The sequence below is a fragment of the Castanea sativa genome, chromosome 7, assembly GCF_040712315.1.
Source record: "Castanea sativa cultivar Marrone di Chiusa Pesio chromosome 7, ASM4071231v1".
Classification (NCBI taxonomy): Eukaryota; Viridiplantae; Streptophyta; class Magnoliopsida; order Fagales; family Fagaceae; genus Castanea; species Castanea sativa.
Genome location: NC_134019.1, coordinates 38,368,429 through 38,390,769, shown reverse-complemented (window position 1 = coordinate 38,390,769; position 22,341 = coordinate 38,368,429). Strand labels below are relative to the sequence as shown.

At 34.3% G+C, this 22,341-nt stretch overlaps 1 protein-coding gene across 1 annotated transcript; it reads left to right on the top strand.

Moving 5' to 3' along the window:
* The first annotated feature begins 6,558 nt into the window (after positions 1 to 6,558).
* Positions 6,559 to 18,257, top strand: LOC142643542 (kinesin-like protein KIN-7D, mitochondrial). The gene is made up of 25 exons (XM_075818209.1): positions 6,559 to 7,235; positions 7,371 to 7,468; positions 7,641 to 7,730; positions 7,900 to 7,952; positions 8,653 to 8,718; positions 9,257 to 9,310; positions 9,521 to 9,580; positions 9,676 to 9,754; positions 9,886 to 9,953; positions 10,633 to 10,689; positions 10,788 to 10,892; positions 11,298 to 11,402; positions 11,676 to 11,783; positions 11,886 to 12,017; positions 12,118 to 12,300; positions 12,579 to 12,782; positions 13,725 to 13,865; positions 14,322 to 14,441; positions 14,575 to 14,625; positions 14,797 to 14,844; positions 15,044 to 15,184; positions 15,675 to 16,415; positions 17,398 to 17,527; positions 17,615 to 17,729; positions 17,933 to 18,257. Exons 1-24 carry the CDS (start codon positions 6,880 to 6,882, stop codon positions 17,698 to 17,700), a joined length of 3,276 nt encoding a protein of 1,091 aa, XP_075674324.1. The 5' UTR covers positions 6,559 to 6,879; the 3' UTR covers positions 17,701 to 17,729; positions 17,933 to 18,257.
* Positions 18,258 to 22,341: the final 4,084 nt, after the last annotated feature.

Sequence of the window (22,341 nt, the reverse complement as noted above, 5' to 3'; positions counted from 1 at the left end):
CAGGTGGTGAGGAGCCCGACTCATGGCCTTCACTAAATCCTGCATGCTTCACATCCTTAACTTTTTTCTTACTCCGAGCTAACTCCTCCTGTTCTTCCCTTGAGAGCGAGAGAGACATTTTCTTTACTAACTCCTTACGTCTGGTGCCAACCAAATCTCAAATTATTCATATATGCTGAAATGTAGATTAGGTTTTTATAACTGAGCCAAATGGGCCTGCTTAGCACAAAACATAACACCAAATGAACTTATGTCAACAATTGGATTCCATAACTAATATCCATTTATGCTAGCCTGTTAATACTGTACAAAGGATCTAAAACTTGCTGAAGCTGTAAGAATAGCAAAAATTGGAACTTTGCCCAACACCAAAATGGACTATTCATTTGTAGTGCTCCTTGCTGAACAATGTGGCCTTTGCGAGTGAATTTAAACCCTCAAATGAAGGAATGATTAATGGTTTAGGTGGTCAATTTAGTAAATTACAAGGTTTTTTATTTTTTATTTTTTTAACTTACTTTCCTAAGCAGATCAAACAATGTCCATCATTTCTCTCATAAGTGAGTTTGGTTTAACCATTTTTCTTATAATGTTTTAATTTAGAGTATGTTTTGGATACCGTTTATTTGCTGAAAACTGAAAACTTATTACTGAAAATATTGTAGCAAAATATTTTTTAAAAGGCAAAACACTGTTCACACGTTTTTATGCTTTGGCTGGTCCATGAACAGTGCTATGGGACCAACCAAAAAACGCAAACGGAGCGCAAAACTTAGCTCCCAAACGCATGCTTAGTCATTTATGCAATGTTGTTGAAAGCTTCACTTTTTTTTTTCTAAGTACAATTGTATAACATTTTTATTCCAAGCGTGCCTTGTAGTTCAATTAATAATTGACACATCTTGGTATTCCGATAGATAAATGCGGAGTTTAAATATTCTCTTCTCCAAGTATCAAATTGTATAAAATAACATAAAGACCTACAGTTTCAAAAAATCCAACATTAATAAGTTTCTAAAAATTTAAAATATATAAAAATTGTACTTTTAAATAACTTTTGTAGATAGTTAATGAATATGTAAATATTATGTAATTCAAGGGTTGATTAGTACAACTATTTTTAGCATAAAAAAGATGAAAGGAAATGCAAACTAATTTGATTCCAATCACCACATTCAATCTTAAATTTGTGCTAAGAGTAAGAATCACACTCACACCCAACAAACTAGTACATAAGAATGACCTTGAGTGTGAAGTGTGATAGGAGGGGTCCTATATTCATCAAAAAAAAGATAGGAGGGGTCCTATCACCACTTTTCTTGGTAAATAATAATGAGTATTGACTATTGACTCGGTTGGTAATTATGATTGGAAATATCCAGATTACAAGTAAAATACCACTGTTCTCCAACTCCACAATTTTCCTTTATTATTTTAAGATCAAATGGTAATACGTGCAGATTAGTTGTGATCTTAAGCAATCACATCCTCATTATTTATTTAAAACAAAAAATTAAGCAATCACATCCATGGCAATATTAAATTCACGAGGGGTAGATATGGCAGTTAGTTGGTCAATCTATAGAGTATAGACAACATCTCTTTAGGTCGCGTGTCCAACAGCGTGGTGTGCCGGTGGGCAAGGGCAAGGCACCCACGGAGGATGCGAAAAGACGGAAATGGCCCCACGGGGACATCGAAATCTTACGAAGGTTTTTGGGTCATATGAATCGGCTATCGTCTATGTCCTACGTGTAAAGCGCGATTTGCAAAGACACCCATCACATGGGACAGTATCTCCTCACATCCCCACCGTTCATTTACAAAACAAACATGAGTCTCAACCCTGCGCGTGTTCACACCCATTTGATATGTGCTAGTTAATGAGCTCATTCATGAAGCCATATGTTAAAGATATAAACTTGTTCACAAATCTTTTTAAGCTTATTAAAGTGGTAAATTACGATTTGTACAACATTAATTTTGATAATATAGTTTTCCATAACCTCACTAGAGGAAATAAATTTGAACAATGGATGCTCGCTTAAAAATGCTGGTTAAATTATAAGATTCTTGACCATTTACTTTACAAGAGTCTTATAAAAATACCTTTGTGTTAGACTTCAAAGATAAGTGACTCATCGGAGTGCTACAATAATTAAAGAAATGAAAGACTCAAGAGATCACTAGGAATAACAACGGGTCGGGTTCGGGCCGGGTTTTTGCATACCCGGACCCGACCCGTGGGCCAAGACCCGGAACTCGGACCCGGCCCGATTATTAATCGGGTTTTTTTCTCGGGGCCCATACCCGCCCCGCCGGGCCCCACAGGCCCCGCGGGCCCCGTTTATCTTCTTGGGCCCAAATCTAGCCTAACAAATTTTTTTTTTTTAAGCCCATTAAAATTTTTCCCTAAATTCAAGCCTATTCAAGCCATTTAACATGGCCCAAATGCCAAAATTTGGCATTTAGGCCACATTATAGGGCAACCAAATCAAACCAAATTATAAGTTAATCATAAATCAACAAATCACAACTAAGATTTTAAATCAACAAATCACTTAAAAAACTACAAAATAAATCCCACAAGTCTAGGAAATTACAAAATGTCTTATCCTCCAACTAACAAATGAAAAAGACTAAGAAATTCTTACAAAATGTCTTATCCTCCATAACCGGGTTTTTATCCGGGGCGGGTTTCGGGTCGGGTTTCGGATTTTTTATAAAACCCGGACCCGACCCGAACCCGCTTCGGGTTTTTTAAAAAAAAACCCATACCCGATCCTATTCTTTATCGGACCGGGTAAAATCCGGCCCATTAGGGTCGGGCCGGGTCGGGTATCCGCGGGCCGGATCTAAATTGCCATCCCTAGAGATCACTGCAATAACTAAAGAAATATAAGATCCTAGCGATGCATGTGGTTGAAGGGGTGAAAAATCATTTACATCCTAGAAAAAAAATCTTTATTATAAATAATTTAATAGTTAAAGGAATGATGATTTGAATCATGAACATCTCTGTTGAAAACTCTAGAATGTGTAAGTTGAGTTATAAAACTCTTGATACCATTCGCATCCAATTAAATCTTGGGTAGTTTCTCTTTCTCATCTATTTACAATGGGGTTGCACTAGAATTAGCAAAATATACTTTAAATGTAAAATAGGAGAGAATTTGGATAGATGACACCATTGACTTTTTATACTGGATGTGATTCAATGAGATACACAACATTTTAATCAATTTAAATCTAACATGTTTATTAAACAAATAAAATCACAACATGTCACTTTCAAAATCATGAAAAAAAAAACTGTGAATTTTTTTATGTTACTGTACTTATTGTATTAGCACACTAACTCCTTTAATACATAATTGCTTGTTGTAGCATATATATGAACGTCCAGAAAAATACTACATATTGGCATGGAATGTTGTGATTTATGTGATAATAGATTTCATAGACGCAATAAAATTATCAGCAATAAATTGGATAGAAAAAAACATGGTTTTGTTGTTGGTTGTTTAATTACAAGAAATGACTATGTTAGTTTGTCATCATGATACAAATGTGAAATGTCACTTGATTTTTATAGGTGACTTAGAGTCCTAGCTAGACATTAATTGATTGTATCTTCTCATAGCTATACCAACCTCGATAATATATTGCAGATTCTTGTATTGTTGTTTTCTGTTTGTTCGATGTATTCAAATCTATCAATCACCTAATCATATTATAATCAATTCATATGTAATGTATAATTGGTTAACATTAAATTTTAAATCTATGTCAACTTCAAAGTATTTCAAGTTGTATTTTTAATAACTAGTTCTTAAAAAAATAATAGAGAGTTGAAACTTTTTGTGAAAATATGGTACCTTTTAAAATCTTGACGTTAGGTTATGATTTTAAATTTGAGTTGGCAAAAGCCACAATGGCGAGAAGTCTCAGAACAAGGAGGAGTCCATGAGTGCATTGTGAAATCCTGAATATAACACTCGACTTGTCCCAAAATTTAACATTCTTCTTCTTCTTCTTATTATTTTTTAAAAACAAAAAACAAAAATTAAAACAAAAGTTAGATATTTTCTACTAAAGTGGCGTATTAAGCAATCAAAAACTATAATTTTCCAACTTTGGCCCTCTCAACCCTATTGAATGTAAGAAGCTATGAAGTCTAAAAACTCAATGAAAGGCTCAAATTCATTCTTAGGAGAATTGCTTGGTAAGCTAAGTTCTCTCTACTAAGGAATTCCTTGTACATCAACTCCAAATTGGTGACATAAGTTGCCCAAGGTTTCACCATCAATCTGAATCCCTGGTACACGTACTTTTTGAGTGTCCATTCATCATGATTGTTTAGAGACAACCAAGTTCTCAATCACCATCTCCTCCCTCCTTGGCAAGATAGCTCCTGACTAGGTCCATTGCATACTAGACCCTTCAAAACTTCTTGGATTAAATAGTAAGTTTAGAGGCAAAAACCCTTTAACCTTCTAATTTATATTGCTTGCAATCAAATTTGGTGGCACTTTAAAAGAAGCTTATTTATGATAATGAGCCAACAACTCCCATCAACTTAGCCATTAAGATTAATAAATCTTTTGACTCACTTGTAGAAGCTTGGGCCTCTATTATCCAAAGCAGCCTATACTAGTGTGGGATATTTCCTAGGCTCTATTTTAGGGACTCTCATGGTAGCATTATATTTTTTACTACTAATATGATTCCCCCATGCTCCCTTGCATATGTTCTATCGACCAAGGTTGTACTTCAGTTGAGTCCAATTTAAAAGGCTATCCAAGGTTGTAATTTAGTTGAGTCCAATTCCACGCTCTACTTGGGAATTTTAGTATATTGTTTTGGATATTGAGCTTCCTTCTATCAAATTTGGGTTTCCAATCATCAACTCTATCTTTATTTAGGCTCTTATTGATACTGAATTAGTGATGAACAAGTTCTTCCTCGTTCCTCTTTTGTCGCCTCTTCAATTTATTCACGCACACATATACATATAGCATATATTAAATCCATGAGGTTAGACTTTTCCTTAATAGACTCAAGTTGGCATTGACCCTCAAAAAAAGAAAGAAAAAAAGACTCAAGTTGGCATTAGGTTCATTCTCAAAAAAAAGTTGGCATTAGGTTGAAGCCATAGATTAATCTTCAAATCATGAATTGATCAATTGAAGTCATAGTTTAATCTTAAAATCACGGCTTTGAATTGCAATTTTAAAGGTGCCTCATTTCACAAATATTTTAATTTTATTTTTAACAATCTATAAAATTTGCAAATTTTAACCAAGTCATTGGCCTAACTTCATATTCCTTTCTTCTTTTAGATACTATTTATTTTTAAATAACCACCTATCTAGGTCAAGCTTATCCTTTTTTGATAATTACCTGTCTAGCTAATCTTCAATGTGTAAATTACGCCACCATCATCACTCTTTACAGGCCTTTTCCATTTTTCACTCATTCAAAAAAAAAAAAAAACAAATTGATTTTCAAAGTAAATGGATGTTTTTGCCCAAAAAGAAGGAGGCGGCTAGTTATGAATCACTTGGTGACATGGCTTTTTTGGTCATTTCACATATGTTGTGACTTAATGATGCTATGAATTATTAACAATGAATTATGAATTTTCTCAACTCATTTAGAGCATCCGTAGCAACTGGTGCAAAAATTATGCTATTTTGCCACACCAAATGCCTACTTTATTATTTTACCACATCATTTTATAACATTTCATTTATCAGATGTTTTATAATTCAATTCTATACATTAAAATAATATTTACTACACATTTAAATTACATTATTTTGGTTTACCACATTTGTCCGTATCGTTGCAAATTTGCAACGGTATGGACACAAAATGGTATATGTGCCAAATATATGCAACATTTGCTAGGGAGCTATTTTTTGTGTTTGGTGTGGGTGCTCTTACATCCAAATTACTAAAATCCTTTGATTAAATTTAACAAAAAAAAACGAAAAAAGAAGAAATTTTAAATTAAACTAAAAACCAAAAAAGCCCTGAAATTTTGGAAGGAAGCAAGAATTGGTGACCCACAGGGAAGTTGATTACCAGTTATTTTGCAACGTGCCGTCGTCTCAACAAGTCCAGACAACTCCACTTTTTCCCACATGACGCTCCTCCTTGCAACCTCACAGAGACACAGTTACACTAATTTTTTATTTAAAAAAAGTCCAACATTCTCATACTCCACCGACTCAATGCACAGCGCGTACAGGTCAATTTACCAAGCCAGAGAGTAAAACTAATATCCCACTTATTAGACTTAATTTTTTTGTCCCCAATTGCTATTTTCAATTTGTTTGTATCGGCGGCCACTATTATTCCCGCTCAATTGCACATTTATTATTTTTCAAAGCTCACTCTCTCTCTTCCACCAAAAAATTTAAACCTCCCAACCCCCAGTCTGCCACGTCACTCTCTCACACACGCACAGAGTAAAACCAAAATTTCAAATTTCTCACAGTAGAAAAACAAAAAATTAAATACCAAGCTTAAACTTAATCAACACTAATTCATAAACCAACTCTCTCTCTCTCTCTCTGCAACTCTTTGTCTTAAAGAAGACGAAACTCTCTCTCTCTTTCTCTTTCTCTTTCTCTCTCTCTCTCTCTCTCTCAGTGTTTCTCACTGAGAAATAGCTAAAAGCACAATGTTCTTCGCTTTTGATTCGAAAACCATGTGAGATATCTGACACATTCTCTTCCTCTCTCTTCTCTCTCTCTATTCTTTTTTTCTACTTCTTCTTCTTCCTTTTATTTTCCTACTAGTGCTAAGTTCGAATCGCTTTGTGTTGACTCGTCCGAGTCACTAACTCAGTGATTCGACTCCGAGACTCGAATGGCCTCGTCCTCCCGAGCAAGGAGCAGCTCGCCTTTCTCGTATCGCAAACCCTCGACACCGTACTCTTCAACTTCGTCGTCTTCTTCCTTCATGAGCAGCCGCATAGTTCCTCGCTCTTGCTCTTCTTCAGCTTCGTCGTATTTCAACTCGGGAGGTGGACTCGGAGCCAGTGGCTCCCGATCCATGACTCCGAATCGGAGTCGTTCAGATTCAATGCACTCCGGTCCGCGAGGCTACAACGGTCGCTCGCCGGTTGGTTTTCCTTCCGACGACTTGATCGCCGAGCCGCTCGAGGTGGTTCGGTCCGGGTCAGGGGATAGCATTTCAGTGACGATTCGGTTCAGACCGTTGAGGTATTGATAGATCTGAGCGTATTGGATCAGATCAGATCCATGGCGTTTTCAATTTGAGTGAAACGAAGTCGTTTTGTGTTAGGGTTGTGTGATCATCGGTAATGTGATTTGAATTTTGTTCAATTTTGTTTGCAGTGAGAGAGAGTATCAGAGAGGGGATGAGATCTCGTGGTACGCAGATGGAGATAAGATTGTGAGGAACCAGTATAATCCAGCTACGGCTTATGCATTTGGTATTGAATGTTTTGGATTTTGGCAAATTTGAATTTGAACTTTTCAGCTAAATTAGTACAATTGAAAATAAGAATTAAATGTGCTTAGTGCTTAATAAATTGAATTTTGGCATTTAATGTAGGAATTTGTTGGATTTTGATTTTGGATTTTGGGGATGGTTAATTGTGGCAGATAGGGTTTTTGGACCAAATACGGCTTCACAGGAAGTGTATGATGTAGCGGCAAAGCCGGTAGTCAAGGCCGCAATGGAAGGCGTTAATGGTATGCATTACTTTTTAGACTATCAAAAGCTAATTTACTGTTTTATTTATAAGCAATGTGTCCAAATTTGAATGGTTTTAGTGAATAAAATTAACTTTATTGAATCAATTTGGTAAGTAATTGGATACAGAAAATGGTTTATCTTAAATGTTGCTCTTGGACAATGCAGGAACTGTTTTTGCCTATGGTGTTACAAGTAGTGGGAAGACACACACTATGCATGTAAGCATCATCGTTCAACATAATGAACTGCATTAATTTCTAGCTGTGTACTGTATTTGTTGACCAATCTTGTTGAGTAAAGTTGTGATTGTAACTAATGGGTAATGTTGACAATGTTAATCATATTTCTACGAGGTTTAAATTTATCATTCTTCATTGACTGGGTAACCAGGGGATGAGTTTTTCAGAGTTGAATGATTATTTGTGTTTTTTCTCAATAATTTTTTGTTGAAATTTCATTACAGGAGTGAATATATGAAGAAAATGAAAACTGAACCATTGTTTCTGTTGTTGTTTCAATGTTATTGAGTTTGCTGGAAAGAAATGTTAAACATTAGAATTATTTTCTTGGCATTGATATTACCATCAAGAAAGTCAATAGTAATTCCTCCTGGTCCCTTTGATGGATTATTAGAAGTCCAAGTTAGGGTTTCTATTGGAATTTTACATGCTACTTGGTAGGTTTTAGGTCTGAACTGTGCTCAAACTGCATTAATGTAATTGGTTAAATATCATGCTTCTGATTTCGTTGTTGGCGATCTTGTAATAGAGCAGTATGCTCATTGCCATATGAGATATTGACGATCTTATATTTTTACTCTTCTGGATGTTCAGTGTGCTTATTTCAGAACAGCACCAAGCAAGATATGCTAATTTACAACTAAATGTTTTTGACATTTCTCGTATGTAATTTGCACAGGGAGATCAAAGTTCTCCAGGTGTTATACCATTGGCTATAAAGGATGTTTTCAGCATGATCCAAGATGTAAGTGTTCTTAACAATCAGTACTAGTCTTTGTATTTTTCCTCCTTTTATCCAAGTTTTCTTGTTGCCGTTAATTTTAAAAGGGCACTTCTCCCATACTCATTGGTTTCTTTAGTATCTTCCTTGAAATAGAGGTTCATTTTACTGATGTGCATTGTATTCTAGACTAGTATTACAGTTTAATTGGAGGGTGGTTTTCTAGATGGTATTATCTTACTAATTTAACTGAATAGTTGCACTCTTCTTCTGTCACTGTGAAATAGCTTTTTTAAGAATAAGATATTTGTTTGTTGTGCTTCATAATAATTCTACTTTATTTTAAAAGCTTGTATCTACTGGTTCTTCAGAAAAAGGTACTGTTTGCCTCATTTTTCTTTTGACATGTTGGTTTATCACTGTAGACACTAACCGTGTCCTTTACGATCATTAAAGTACTATTCCCTATATCTGGTTGACATTTCCTTTCCATCAGAATTTCTTATTTTAAATTCTTTGTAACTGACCATGGCATGCCTGATTCACTGCATTCTCTTTTCAGACTCCAGGAAGAGAGTTCTTACTCCGCGTGTCGTATCTTGAAATCTATAATGAGGTCAGTAGCACTGAGATGAGCTTCCCAGTTTGAGACTTGGGATTGCATTTTACAGTTGAAGCTTAAAATTTCCATCAACAGTGATTTGAGGCTGAATGTGTTTCACTTGTGAACAATTATCATCTTCTGAGTGGAAGTAATCTATTAGAAAATGTTTGTTCTTACGTGAAAGTTATTTGATTTGTGGTCTATATGTGCTTCTGATATCAGGTGATAAATGACTTGCTTGATCCAACAGGTCAGAATTTGCGTGTTAGAGAAGATGCACAGGTCTCTCTCTTTTCCTTTCTTAAAAATTTCTTTGTTCTTATTCATGACTGTCTGATTTCGTATATTCTGGTCTCATTTGAGTGTTATCTTTTCAGGGCACCTATGTTGAGGGTATAAAAGAAGAAGTGGTTTTGTCTCCTGGACATGCACTTTCCTTCATTGCTGCTGGGGAAGGTACTTATACCTCTTCCTGTTGCTATGTTCATTGATTTTTGCTTTATTTCTTCAAACAATCTTTTGCATTACATTGGTGACCACTTAAGGTATTCATCACTGATCTCTCAAGTAATGTGTGGTAATGGCAGAGCATCGTCATGTTGGATCAAATAATTTCAATCTGTTGAGTAGCCGAAGTCACACCATATTTACACTGGTAAACATTCCATATGTAGATGAATGATATCTGTTGCTTTATCACTATTGATATAAACTCGATAGGACTAAGTTGCTACTACTGTTATATATCTTTGAGTTTGAGCTGTAGTACTTTTTTTATTAATAAGTTACACACTTATGTAGTGGGTTTTGAACCCATGGTCACACCCTCCACCTTATTCTTATAAAGGAGGGTCTTACTTCATATTATTATTTTGAAATGTTAAGGACTATCTTCACACTCTTGCTTATGTGTGCACGATCACTGCAACATAGACATTCAATTCATATATATATATATATATATATATTTATTTATTTATATTCCTGAAGGCATCCTGAGTACCTATTTGGAAATCGGAACTGAAAAGTGGGTGCTACTATGTGAATCTTGAGGTGGCTACAGGTCCTAATATGTAAAAGTTAGCATTGTCAATGGCTGATTTATGAATGTGATTTTTTATGAAATAAAATTTCTATAAGCTGTGTTGTTCATGGAAATTTGGTCATGATTCAATGAATGTGGTATTATTTTGAGGAAATACCTAGTGTTGTTTTATGATAGTACACATTCAAGTACTTTTTAAAAATTATTTATTTCATCATTGGTGCTATACTCTATCTTGAGATTCAATTCTTTCTTGTCTTCTGTCTCTAACTTATCAATGCATTTGCAGATGATTGAAAGTAGTGCCCACGGTGATGAGTACGATGGAGTGATCTTCTCTCAACTCGTATGATCAGAGCATTTATTTTTGTTTTTTCAAGAAGATAGAATGCTATTTTTAAGTACATGTTGACTCATTGGTCTCTCTCTCTCTCTCTCTCTCAGAATTTGATTGATCTTGCCGGATCTGAGAGCTCAAAAACTGAAACGACTGGACTACGGAGAAAGGAAGGATCTTACATAAACAAAAGTCTTCTAACTCTTGGAACGGTTGGTGCCCTATTGTTCTGAATGTTATAAAATATCAATTAACCTTTTTCTTAGTTTTTCTTTCTGTTGGTCAATTTTATGCATAAATTGCATTCTTTATCCCATTGTAAAAGCCATGTCAATTCTTGATGCACATCCCTTTAATCATTCAAGAATAATGTTGCTAATGGGTTTATGTTCTTCTAGCTTTCAAAGTTCAAAATGTTCGATTTTTTCCCCTTATATAAAAAAAATAAAAAAATCTTTCTGAAACTGTTAGATATTGTAGCTGTGACTGCAAAAAAAATACTTTGCAATTGACTTTTTTTTGAGAGAAAGATTGCATTTCTTCCATTGTCAATGGTTCTATGTATATGCATCTCAAGTTTAAAGTTCTTGACTTGATTCTATGGTTGCAATGTGAAGGTAATTGGAAAGCTGAGTGAGGGGAAGGCATCTCATGTTCCCTACCGAGATTCTAAGCTTACCCGCCTTTTGCAATCTTCACTGAGTGGGCATGGACATGTTTCTGTAAGTTTGAGACGCAAAATTTTATATTATTGACACACCAACTTTTATACTTTTACATTTTTCTGGAAACTTATATATCAGTCTTTTTAAATGGTGTTGCACCATTACGAGTTGAATTGCGTTACACACATTTCTTTGTTTCTTATTAGGTGATTTTCGGAGTACTAAATGTAGTCTTACCATTGAATGCACATTCTCAACTACTTTTCCTGAATCAATATCTAATGATACTAATGGAACCATTTCTACAAATATTATCGTGTACTTTCCCAGCTTATATGTACAGTTACTCCCGCATCAAGCAACATGGAGGAAACTCATAATACATTGAAGTTTGCAAGCAGGGCAAAGCGAGTGGAAATCTATGCCTCACGTAATAAGGTGTGTTGCAACTAGATTGTGATTTAGAGATTTTTCAAGGCAATGTACGGTAATAGGCTATTCAATCTCACTCCTAGCGTTTTTTGAAAAATAATATTCCAGATTATCGATGAAAAATCTTTGATTAAGAAGTATCAAAGAGAAATTTCAGTCCTCAAACAAGAACTTGATCAGCTAAAGAAGGGGATGATTGTTGGTGTTAATCATGAGGAGATTTTGACCTTAAGGCAAAAGGTTTCTTCTCACCCTTCTCCTGTAGTCTTATCAAGTTATATGATGCAGTACTATTTTGTCACTATTATTTACTAGTCATCTTCTGTTGTCGATTGGATAGTTGGAAGAAGGTCAAGTGAAAATGCAATCAAGATTGGAGGAAGAGGAGGATGCCAAGGTGGCTCTAATGAGTAGAATACAGAGACTAACCAAACTCATACTTGTCTCTTCAAAGAATACAATTCCTGGATATGTGAGCGACATTCCCAATCATCAACGAAGTCACTCTGTTGGTGAGGATGACGTGAGTTCCTTCTCTCTCTCTTTATTTATATATATATATATAGTTGTGTAAATGCACAAATTTTTGCTTGCGTGTTCATTCTTCTTGTCTTTCCATTCTAAACTTGTCAAATATTTTCTGCAATCCAATGTGAATAATGTTTGTTTCTTTGTAAAAAGCAACCGAATATGACCCTATTTTATTATCTTGGAAATTTGCCGAGTTTTCTTAAGGTTTGGAACAAGTTTTTCTGTAACAATTCAAGTTTATGTTAATAAGTGCTTGTTTTCTCAAATTAGGGTTCTTTGCTTCTAGAAGGTGAGAATCAGAAGGATTCTGCATCATCTGCCTTAGCAGCTTCAGCAGATGTTCCTTATGATTTTAAACACAGAAGATCTTCCAGCAAGTCCAGCAAGTGGAATGAAGAACTCTCACCATCTGGCAGTACAATAACTGAATCAACTCAAGCTGGTGAACTTATCAGTGGATCAAAACTGCCTACTGTATGTTGTGCAATGTCTTTTTTTTTTATTTTTTTTTTTATATTTTATTTCATTGTTTTGTTGTATGTAGCACATGAAGCATATTTTTCAATTGAAAAATTAGCTTCCACTATTTGTCCCTTCTGGCATTTTTTTGCATGTATGAAGGGCCATTGATCCATGCCATATGCTTCTGTCTGGGCAAAATTTGTGTTACTACTTGTTTCATCTTGGCAGGTGTTAGGCTGAAATATGAAAGGCCTGTTTGTTCCTTTTGGTTCCTCTTTGGCTAGCTTAAAATATTCCTTTACGTGCCTTTAGTCTAGAATCACATTTCATTTTTGTTTTGCCTTCTTTTATGTGAACCCTGCTGTAGATAGGTTTTCTAGGAAAATTGTTGAGCCCAACAGGAAGGGATTTTGTTGTGTAGGCATAACTGATTTCTCCACAACTCCTGGAGAGTTAATATTCCTGGACATCTTGGATTAGGACTCCACTAACATCCTTTTCTACTATGATGGTGAGATTATTCTATTGCTGGAGTAAGATAGTAGGGGTTCTACACCCTTTCCCATTTCTTTGCTCATTTATTCTCAAATTATTTTTATTCACTCCTGTTGAGGAAACTTTGTTGAAGTTTTCCCCTTTGTTGAAGAGCTATAACAAATCTTACCTCTCTCTCATTCACTACTTTTTAGAATAGGGCAGGTTTTCCTTCTGTAACTTTCAATTATCATTTATCAAACCAGGAATCTTAGGTCCCTTGTCAATTTTCCATTGATTCTACCTCATGATGAAAAGTAATTTCTTTAGATGATGTTGGTGTGGTAATATAGAATTTCTTGGGTTTATGTGATATTTGCTTGTTTTGATTATTTTCTTGATAGGTATTTTATATTTGTGTTAATTTATCTTATTTGAAGTCGATGTATGAATATGGCTGCTTTCTATATTGATTTCTAGGGAGGGATGACAATGTCAGATCAGATGGACCTTCTTGTTGAGCAAGTTAAGATGCTTGCTGGGGAAATTGCATTTAGTACCAGCACCTTGAAGCGCATGGTGGAGCAGTCTGTGAATGAGCCAGATAGCTCAAAAACTCAGGTATACTCTTCTTCTCTTCTCTATCACCAAACAAATGTATGTAGTCTGTTTGTTGCCTCTCTCCTTGGCATTCTGGAATAAGAGCTTCTTTATCTGTCTGATACAGAGAAATTATTGCACTTAGCGATGACATTATTTTCTCCAATTTGTGCTACCTTGATATTTTAGTTGTCCGGTGATTCTTGGTTTAACTTACATTTGATTTGGCTTGATGTATCACCTCTAATAAATTAGTATATAACTGTGTCTGTCTGTGGTTCCCCTGTAGTTCTCTGTCATGCTATTTAAGGTCAGAAAGCTGCCTTATTTGATTTGCTTTTTATTATTGCCCAGTATACAAATTCTTACAGTCAGAAAGTTAATTAATGAAAACAATATGTAAGCTATCCAAATTCTTTGTATTTTAGTATCTTTCCCAAAGACCCTGATCAAGCTGTTGTGCTTTCTTTCATACAGATTCAAAACCTGGAACGTGAGATCCAAGAAAAGAGGAGGCAAATGATGGCCTTAGAGCAGCGTATTATTGAGAGCGGCGAGGCTTCAATTTCTAATTCGTCATTGGTTGAAATGCAGCAGGTAAATCTCAAGTCTCTACTTCCTTCTGGTCATTACTTTCCTCTCAAATGCTCTTTTATTGTACGTGGTATCTCAGTTAATTTATCATCGCTAAGAGATAGTTAATTGTATGTAATTCTTTGTGTTGTGACAGACGCTTATGAGATTGATGACCCAGTGTAATGAGAAGGGTTTTGAGCTGGAGGTTAGTATTTATGCCACCATATAGGATGTTTGGGGAGTCGGATAGTGTTGTAATCTCTAAACTTGTTATAACTCAAGTGTTTCAATTTTCCATTCATATGAGTGGAATATCATGAAGCAAGATATTTCTCTCTTATGATTTGATTAAAATAATTTCTGATTGATACTGCAGATCAAATCAGCAGACAATCGAATACTCCAGGAACAGCTGCAGAATAAGGTCAGGATTCCACTTCCTGTTTTCTTTATTCTTTGAAAAGTCAATCTGTTTTCATTTCATCCTAATCTATTGCAGCTTTATCTTCCTTTGCTTGGAGATGCTGCTAGCCACTTAAGTCAATAGATGTGTTGATCATGCTGACTCTTTTATCCTTTTTGTATGAAGTTCTAACAAAACTTAATTATTTGGTTATTGGCAGTGTTCAGAAAACAAGGAATTGCATGAAAAAGTGAATATCCTTGAGCAGCGTTTGTCCTCAGTTGATAAATCATCAATGTCTTCAGAGCAGTGCATATCTGATGATTATATTGATGAGTTAAAAAGGAAAATTCAGTCTCAGGTGATTACTTTGAATTTCTTGTTTTTGTATCAGAATGGCTTAATGGATTCAACGGTGCTGGTGGTTGATAGGTTGGCATCTATAAGTGTTCTGCCATAATTGAAGTAAACTCATATGCATCAGTTTGTTTCCTTAGTTTACATATAGTTTCATGTTGTCTTCCAGTCCCAGATTTTTGTCACTATATGACTTGACTGGTACATGGTAAATTCTTTCTTTTGTTACTAATTTAACAATGGTATGATCGCTTAGTGGACTTAGTCACTATATTGAAATTATAAGTAATTAGAGATTTTCTTATGCCAAGTTTTAGTGGATGAGTGGTTTTACTTTAAATTACTATGTGAAAAAAAAAAATCTATGTGATTGGTTTCTGCAAAATATACTACACAGCTGTCTGGTATTAAAGCACATTGTTTATGTGTCATTCTACATTTTGATGAGTGCCTGCACTTTTGGAAGTCATTGTTGTGTTTGTTTGTTTGGACAGGAGATTGAGAATGAGAAACTTAAGCTGGAACATGTTCAGCTTTCAGAGGAGAATAGTGGGTTACGTGTGCAGAATCAGAAATTGGCCGAAGAAGCTTCTTATGCAAAAGAACTGGCTTCTGCTGCTGCTGTGGAGCTGAAGAATTTGGCTGGTGAAGTGACAAAGCTCTCCTTACAGAATGCAAAACTAGAAAAAGAATTATTGTCTGCTCGGGAGTTGGCTCATTCTAGAAGCACTGCTATGCAAACTGTGAATGGTGTCAACCGCAAGTACAATGATGGAACAAAACTTGGAAGGAAAGGAAGGCTATCCGGCCGTGCTAACGAGATTTCTGGTTTGGTCTGTGATGACTTTGAGTCATGGAATCTTGATCCAGATGATTTAAAGATGGAATTACAGGCAAGGAAGCAAAGGGAGGCAGCACTTGAAGCTGCCTTAGCTGAAAAGGAATTTGTTGAAGAGGAATATCGGAAAAAGGCTGACGAGGCAAAGAAAAGGGAGGAGGCTCTGGAAAATGATTTAGCAAACATGTGGGTGCTTGTTGCCAAGTTGAAGAAAGAGGGGGGAACCATCCCTGAGTTGAACACTGATGACAGGCATGGTGATGGAACTGACTATATTAGTGATCCCAAAACCAATGAAATTGAAAGTAATACCGTCCTTCAAGATAGAACAGTTTTGGATATTTCAAAACCAGCTGATGAAATACCTAAGGAAGAACCCCTGGTTGTTCGCCTGAAGGTAAACTGTATTCTACATGTAGCTGCTGACATGATTGTGCCAAACTTCTTAATCTCCTTAAAATTTGAACTTGAAAAGCCTATGTTTGATAGTATAATTAGTTTGTCTAGACCAAGACTAGGGCAGCTTTTTTTTATACAACAAAATATTGTGCTGCTTGATATCCTCTCTTGCAAGCTCATTTCATTCCCATCTTATGTGATGTGGGAAGTGTGAGGACAATTTAATTTTAATTTAGTTTGATTTTAGAATTCAATTGTATTTTTTTTTCACTCTAGGTCCATTGGATTTCATTTTATGTTTTATTAGTTATTTAGGTTATTATTACTTTATTTAATTTCCTAGAGTCTAGGATATTTTTGTCACTCAATAATAGGTTCCTAAGTCAATTAGAATTAGGGTTTAGTCCTAACAGTCTATATAAACACGCTATTGTTCTCCTATGGAGACAAGTTAGTTTACTTGATTAATAAAACTTCCATTGAAATTTTCTCAATGGTTTGGTGTTGATTCCTTGGTTCTGATTCCAAAGTTTTGCTTTCTTACTTGGTTTTGATTCCAAGCAAATCTAGGTGTGATTCCTAGGTTATTTTTATTTTTGTCTGTTCTTCGATTGTGTTGCATTCATTTTGGTTGGCCTGTGTCAATATGCTAAGCTGTGTAACATTTCCAAGTTAGCTATGTAAGAGTAGCAATGAAATAGCTTATTAACTTAGGATGGTCTACATAAATAAATAAATAATAATTAAAAAAAACCCTTAGGATGGTAACATAATTATCTTACTGGTTAATAAATATTCCAAGTAGTTAATTATAATGAAAATTAGAGGGTGATGAAACTTTTTGAGGTAGTTTCCAGAACATTTGGAGAATTTTTTAAATCTTTAAATTTGTAGAAGAGTCTGTCTTAAGTGTAGTCTACATGAGTGATTTTATTACCTTGGGAGATGCTTATGTGCTAGTCTCTTCTTTATGCTTTCAGGCGCGAATGCAAGAGATGAAGGAAAAGGAGCTCAAGTACCTAGGAAATGGTGATGTAAATTCCCACATTTGTAAAGTATGTTTTGAATCACCAACTGCAGCAATTCTTCTCCCTTGTCGGCATTTTTGTTGTAAGTGATTTGAACCACCACAAGTTCACTCCTTCCTTTCTCCATTGCCCTTCTCCAAAATAACCTCTATTGTACTTTTCTTTGCAGTGTGTAAATCTTGTTCGCTTGCTTGTTCTGAGTGTCCAATCTGTCGCACAGATATTGCAGATAGACTTTTTGCATTTACTTCTTGACACAATGCTTTTTAAACCTCCAAATGAAGGTAAGCAAGTTTGTTCTGTTTATAATCTAAATCCAGATAAGTGGATCAATTGAGCTAAATATGATCATGGAACCTTTTAAATGACATAGATTTGCCTTCCCCATGCCAGACATGATATAAAATTTTCACTTCAGTTTCTTTGATAGCATACAGTTGGGTTTTAACCTATCTTTTATTTGTCTGTATCCCATTTTTATTTGCAGGTTTGTCATCATTTATATGTTTGCTATTTTCCGTGCAATAGCGGGTGCGATTCTTTTATTAGTTTGCCTGTTTGTAACTATCCAAAGGTATATGCATACTTTGTTTCTGTATCCATCCTCTAGTGGCTGTAAAATAACACAATTGAAAAGAAAGACGAAAGAGATAAGAACGGTAAATTTGAAGTTTCAGATGCAGGATTTTGCTTTGTTTTTTTTAGCAAGTAGCAGAATGTTGATATCTGTCAAAACTCATTGACTTGTATATATAAACAATGTAAGCTTCCACAAGAAGCATATATATATTTTTTAATATTTTTTTTGTCAACTGCTGAATTAATTCATATATGCTTCTCACAATTTATTACCAAAAAAAAAAAAAAAGGCTTCATTATGCAAAGCTATGCCCTAACTAGACTTTTATTGTATGCCATCATAGTCTAGAATCTAGACTGCATTCAATTATACCAATGTACTGCAGTCTTTAAAAGAATGATGTAAATTCTAAGTATCAACTACCAAAGCCACAAGTATTAGGATAAGAATTTTATTAACGGGTGCTTTTAGAGCATACAATAATATACTATTTTTAAAATAAGTTTTATTAAGAATTGAAAAAGTTTTACAATTTTTTAATTTCTTATAAAATATTTTTAAAAATAAATTGCTTAACGTGTATTTTAAAGGTACACATTAACCGAAATTTTAGTATAATAGACCAAAAATTGTTGATCTCACAACGTTGTGTCACCGTTGTTTTTCATCGATATAATGTTTTCAATTGACAGTACATATGCGCGTTCCCACGTTCCTACGACACCTTTATCCTCAACCCAGTACTTGACTGTTAGTTGGATCCCGGGCTCTGGGAGCTTCTAATCCTAGAAATATTATACTTCCAACAAAGTCCACGCGCCAGGCTGGCTGTCACTTTCACTTTTTGTATAATTGGCCAACTTTTCAGAAAATATTATCTTCTCAAATGTATGTCTCATCCCATGTCTTCATCTTTCCATCTATTCTTATTTACATTATTGATTGTTGTTGAACTTTCTATATACAAGAATGTTTTCATTTTTGGTTGATCATGTTCGAAATTTTTGTTTCTTTCTTTGATATATGAGATCGTTTTTTTTAAATGGTCTTTTTGTTCATTTTTGAGTGATTTGATTGTTAAGTGCCGAATAAGTCAATAATTATGAATAGAGGTTGATTCATTGCAACCAGTTTTGGGGTAGGTTTTTGCATCGCACTAGAGTGGTTGATTCTAGTCTTTTCTCACCTTACCTCAACGTAAAGGTGGAGGTGACTGGCCTTGAATTAGAGTTATTAGGTTGGGTCTTTTGGACCCCAACTAATAAATATCTTTATATTCAACATTTCCAGTTGCATTAGATTCTCCTGTCTTCTCATCAACCAATCTAAAGGAAAAATAACTAATTAATCATTAATTAAAAATTGAGTTTTTTTTCATAAAAAAAAAAAAGTTTTTTTTTCTTTTATAAAATATTTACTTTATTAGACTAATATATGAGAGAGAGAGAGAGAGGATTGGCATTTGGTGCTCCAAAAGGGATCGTTGAGGTTTGCTCTGTGTGGTTTTAATTCCATTGCCAAGCCATCGTACGTCCACCTCTGCCTTTTTCCCTACTTCCTCAAAGGTGACTTGATGAGGTTAAACTCCAGTGCAGTGCGGGAGAGGTGCGATCTTGATTTGGTTGCATGCGTTGACGAGATTCAAGGGCTTGATGTCGGTGTGGCGGCAATGGTAGTAATGTCAGTCAGATCTATCATTGGCATCTATGAGAGAGAGAGAGAGAGAGAGAGAGAGAGAGAGAGATTTGAAGAATAAATGAAACGAAAATGAATAGAGAAAAAGAACTGACTTTATTCATTAAAAATACTGAAATTGATTAATTAATGGGAAAATTTTAATGGATAGCCTAAGCTCTAGTTTAGGAGAAGGGAATGAAATGGAAATAAAATGAAAAGAATAATTTTAAAATAGACAAAATTTAGCTACAAAATTAGTTATTGTCTTAGATTACAAACTTACCTAATATCTTTTTATTGGAGGTGAATCTTGACAAATCCACCATTGGATTATATCTTCTTCTTATATTCTCCATGCTTGCAAAATTTCAAAAAAATCAAAGATCAATAACTATGTCATCAATAAATTTTTAAAATTGCATGTAAAATTATGCACAAAATATAAGTTTATAGTTCATATAATAAATAATATCTGATTGACACAAAATTTAAGATGTCTATTAAGAACATAAATAATATGCAATTCAACGGTTAGATTTTCAAAATATGTTGTAATATTTATTTTATTGAGTGAGTTTGTAACTTTAAGTTACAACCAATTTTGTAGCTAAATTTTATGGAGCTTTGTTTGAGAGTTTATAAGGGAAAGTGTATTGGTTTATAAAATATTTTTAGAAATATTATATGGAAAAAGTATAGTAATTGATTTTTTAAAACAATTTTTTTATGTTTTTTTGAAAGTGTTATTAAAAATAATTTATTAACAACTGTTTTAAAGACATTCGTTAGCTGGACTCTTAACTAATATTCCAGACAACGTAAATTTTTTTTTTTTTTGATAGACTGATGACAACGTACGTACTTTCAAATAGAAAAATTGTGCTATGAGCTTAGTTGGTACTTAGCGGCAATGTCACAAATGAAGATGGAAGAAATAACTAATTTGAAAGCAAATTCAAATATAAGCAATCAAATGAAAACACCCTAAACATAAAGGATAAAAAAAAAAAAATGAATTAGTCATTTTAACTTTTAGGAGTATTTCATTGGATGGTTTTATCTAAAAAATAATAATAATAATTGTGGATGGTCCACCCTCCATGCAGATTGAGAAAATTAATCCCGCTCTCAACACGGGAAGGTGGCATCTCATGAAACCACTCTCTCATAACTTGTGAGACCCATATATTGAGAGTAAGGTCTAATATGATTGTTCCATTTATGCAATACAATAACGCTCCGTCAAGAGTTTTGTCGATTATATTATATTAGCCTCTCATGGTGGGCCATTAAATTTATCTCTAAATATTTTTCTAAACTTTATGCTTTTGTTGTAGAGAAGAAAAAAAAAATACTTTTAACTTTTAAAAGCTATAGTTATATGACAGTTCTATTTATGCAATACAATATGATCAATCAAGAGTTTTGTAGACCATATTATATTACCCTCTCATGGTGGGCCATTAAATTTATCTCTAAATATTTTATTTCTCAAACTTTGTGCTTTTGTCGTAAAAGAAAAAAAAGTACTTTTAATAGTAAAAAAAACAAATGGGCTTTGTCCCAGAGTGTGTGAGTTTAGGTGCGATTATCATTAGTTCTGCATAACTCATTATTGCATGCAGTTTTAATTGCGTCGTGTTTGTGTAATAAATAAAATTAAAAAAAAAAACCTTTTAAGCCTAATGAGTGTTGATTAAACAAGAATATGTTAGATGATACTCTAAACAAGGATCTGTTAAATGATGCTCTTGAATAGTTAAATATTCTTTCATTCGTTTACCTGCTCTATTTTTCACGCATATAATCACAATGGTTGTGAAAATGTCCACACTTTAACATGCAGGATAGGTTTGGATTTAGTGAGTGTTTGGAATGAGCGTTTCTGCGTCTGTGTTTACGAAAATTATATCTTGTACTCGGTATATATGCCGGATACAGGATATACCGCCTCCTGCGTTTAGTCCAGACGCGTTTTGCTCTTTTTTTCTTTTTTTTTTCCCCAGCCGCACTTGTTGACTGTCTTGCGTTTCTCCTCTTTTTTTTTTTCCTGCAGTAGCACGCTTTTCAGGGACAAACGGCTACTGTTCATGAACAGTAGCCGAATATATCTGATTTTTCAACTGCTTCTGTCGTGAACAGTGCATTCGTGTACTGTTCACGGACCCACAAATTTTATTTTTAGCTATTTTTTTTATTAAAAATGGGTCCCACAATACTATTTATACATTTAAAAATTATTTTGCTACAGTGTTTTCAATTTTCAACAATAAGTTCTATCCAAACGGACCCTTAGCGTTTACATTTTGCGTTTGTGCGTTTTTAGCTTTTTTTTTTTTTCTTTTTTTTTAGTGCTTATAAACAGTAATCGGTACTGTTCATGCATGTGATGTTACTGTGCCGGAGACAAAGTTACATGAAAGCCACAAGCACTTTATTAAAAAAAAAAAAAAGGTCCCACAACACTATTCACATATTTAAAAATTATTTTATTACAGTATTTTCAGTTTTCAATTTTCAGCAATAAGTCCTATCCAAACGGACTCATAGTATTAGAAGTTTTTCACACACACATCCATAATTAATGTAAAAATGTACATATTTTAACACATGAAATGAAAAGAATGGAAAAATAGATG

What these genes read in the sequence shown, in the direction of transcription:
- LOC142643542 (XM_075818209.1), top strand. Translation starts at nt 6,880, where the DNA reads ATGGCCTCGTCCTCCCGAGCAAGGAGCAGCTCGCCTTTCTCGTATCGC. An exon ending in GTGGATCAAAACTGCCTACT is followed by an intron (nt 12,783 to 13,724) that starts GTATGTTGTGCA and finishes ATTGATTTCTAG; the next exon opens with GGAGGGATGACAATGTCAGA. An exon ending in AGAAGGGTTTTGAGCTGGAG is followed by an intron (nt 14,626 to 14,796) that starts GTTAGTATTTAT and finishes TTGATACTGCAG; the next exon opens with ATCAAATCAGCAGACAATCG.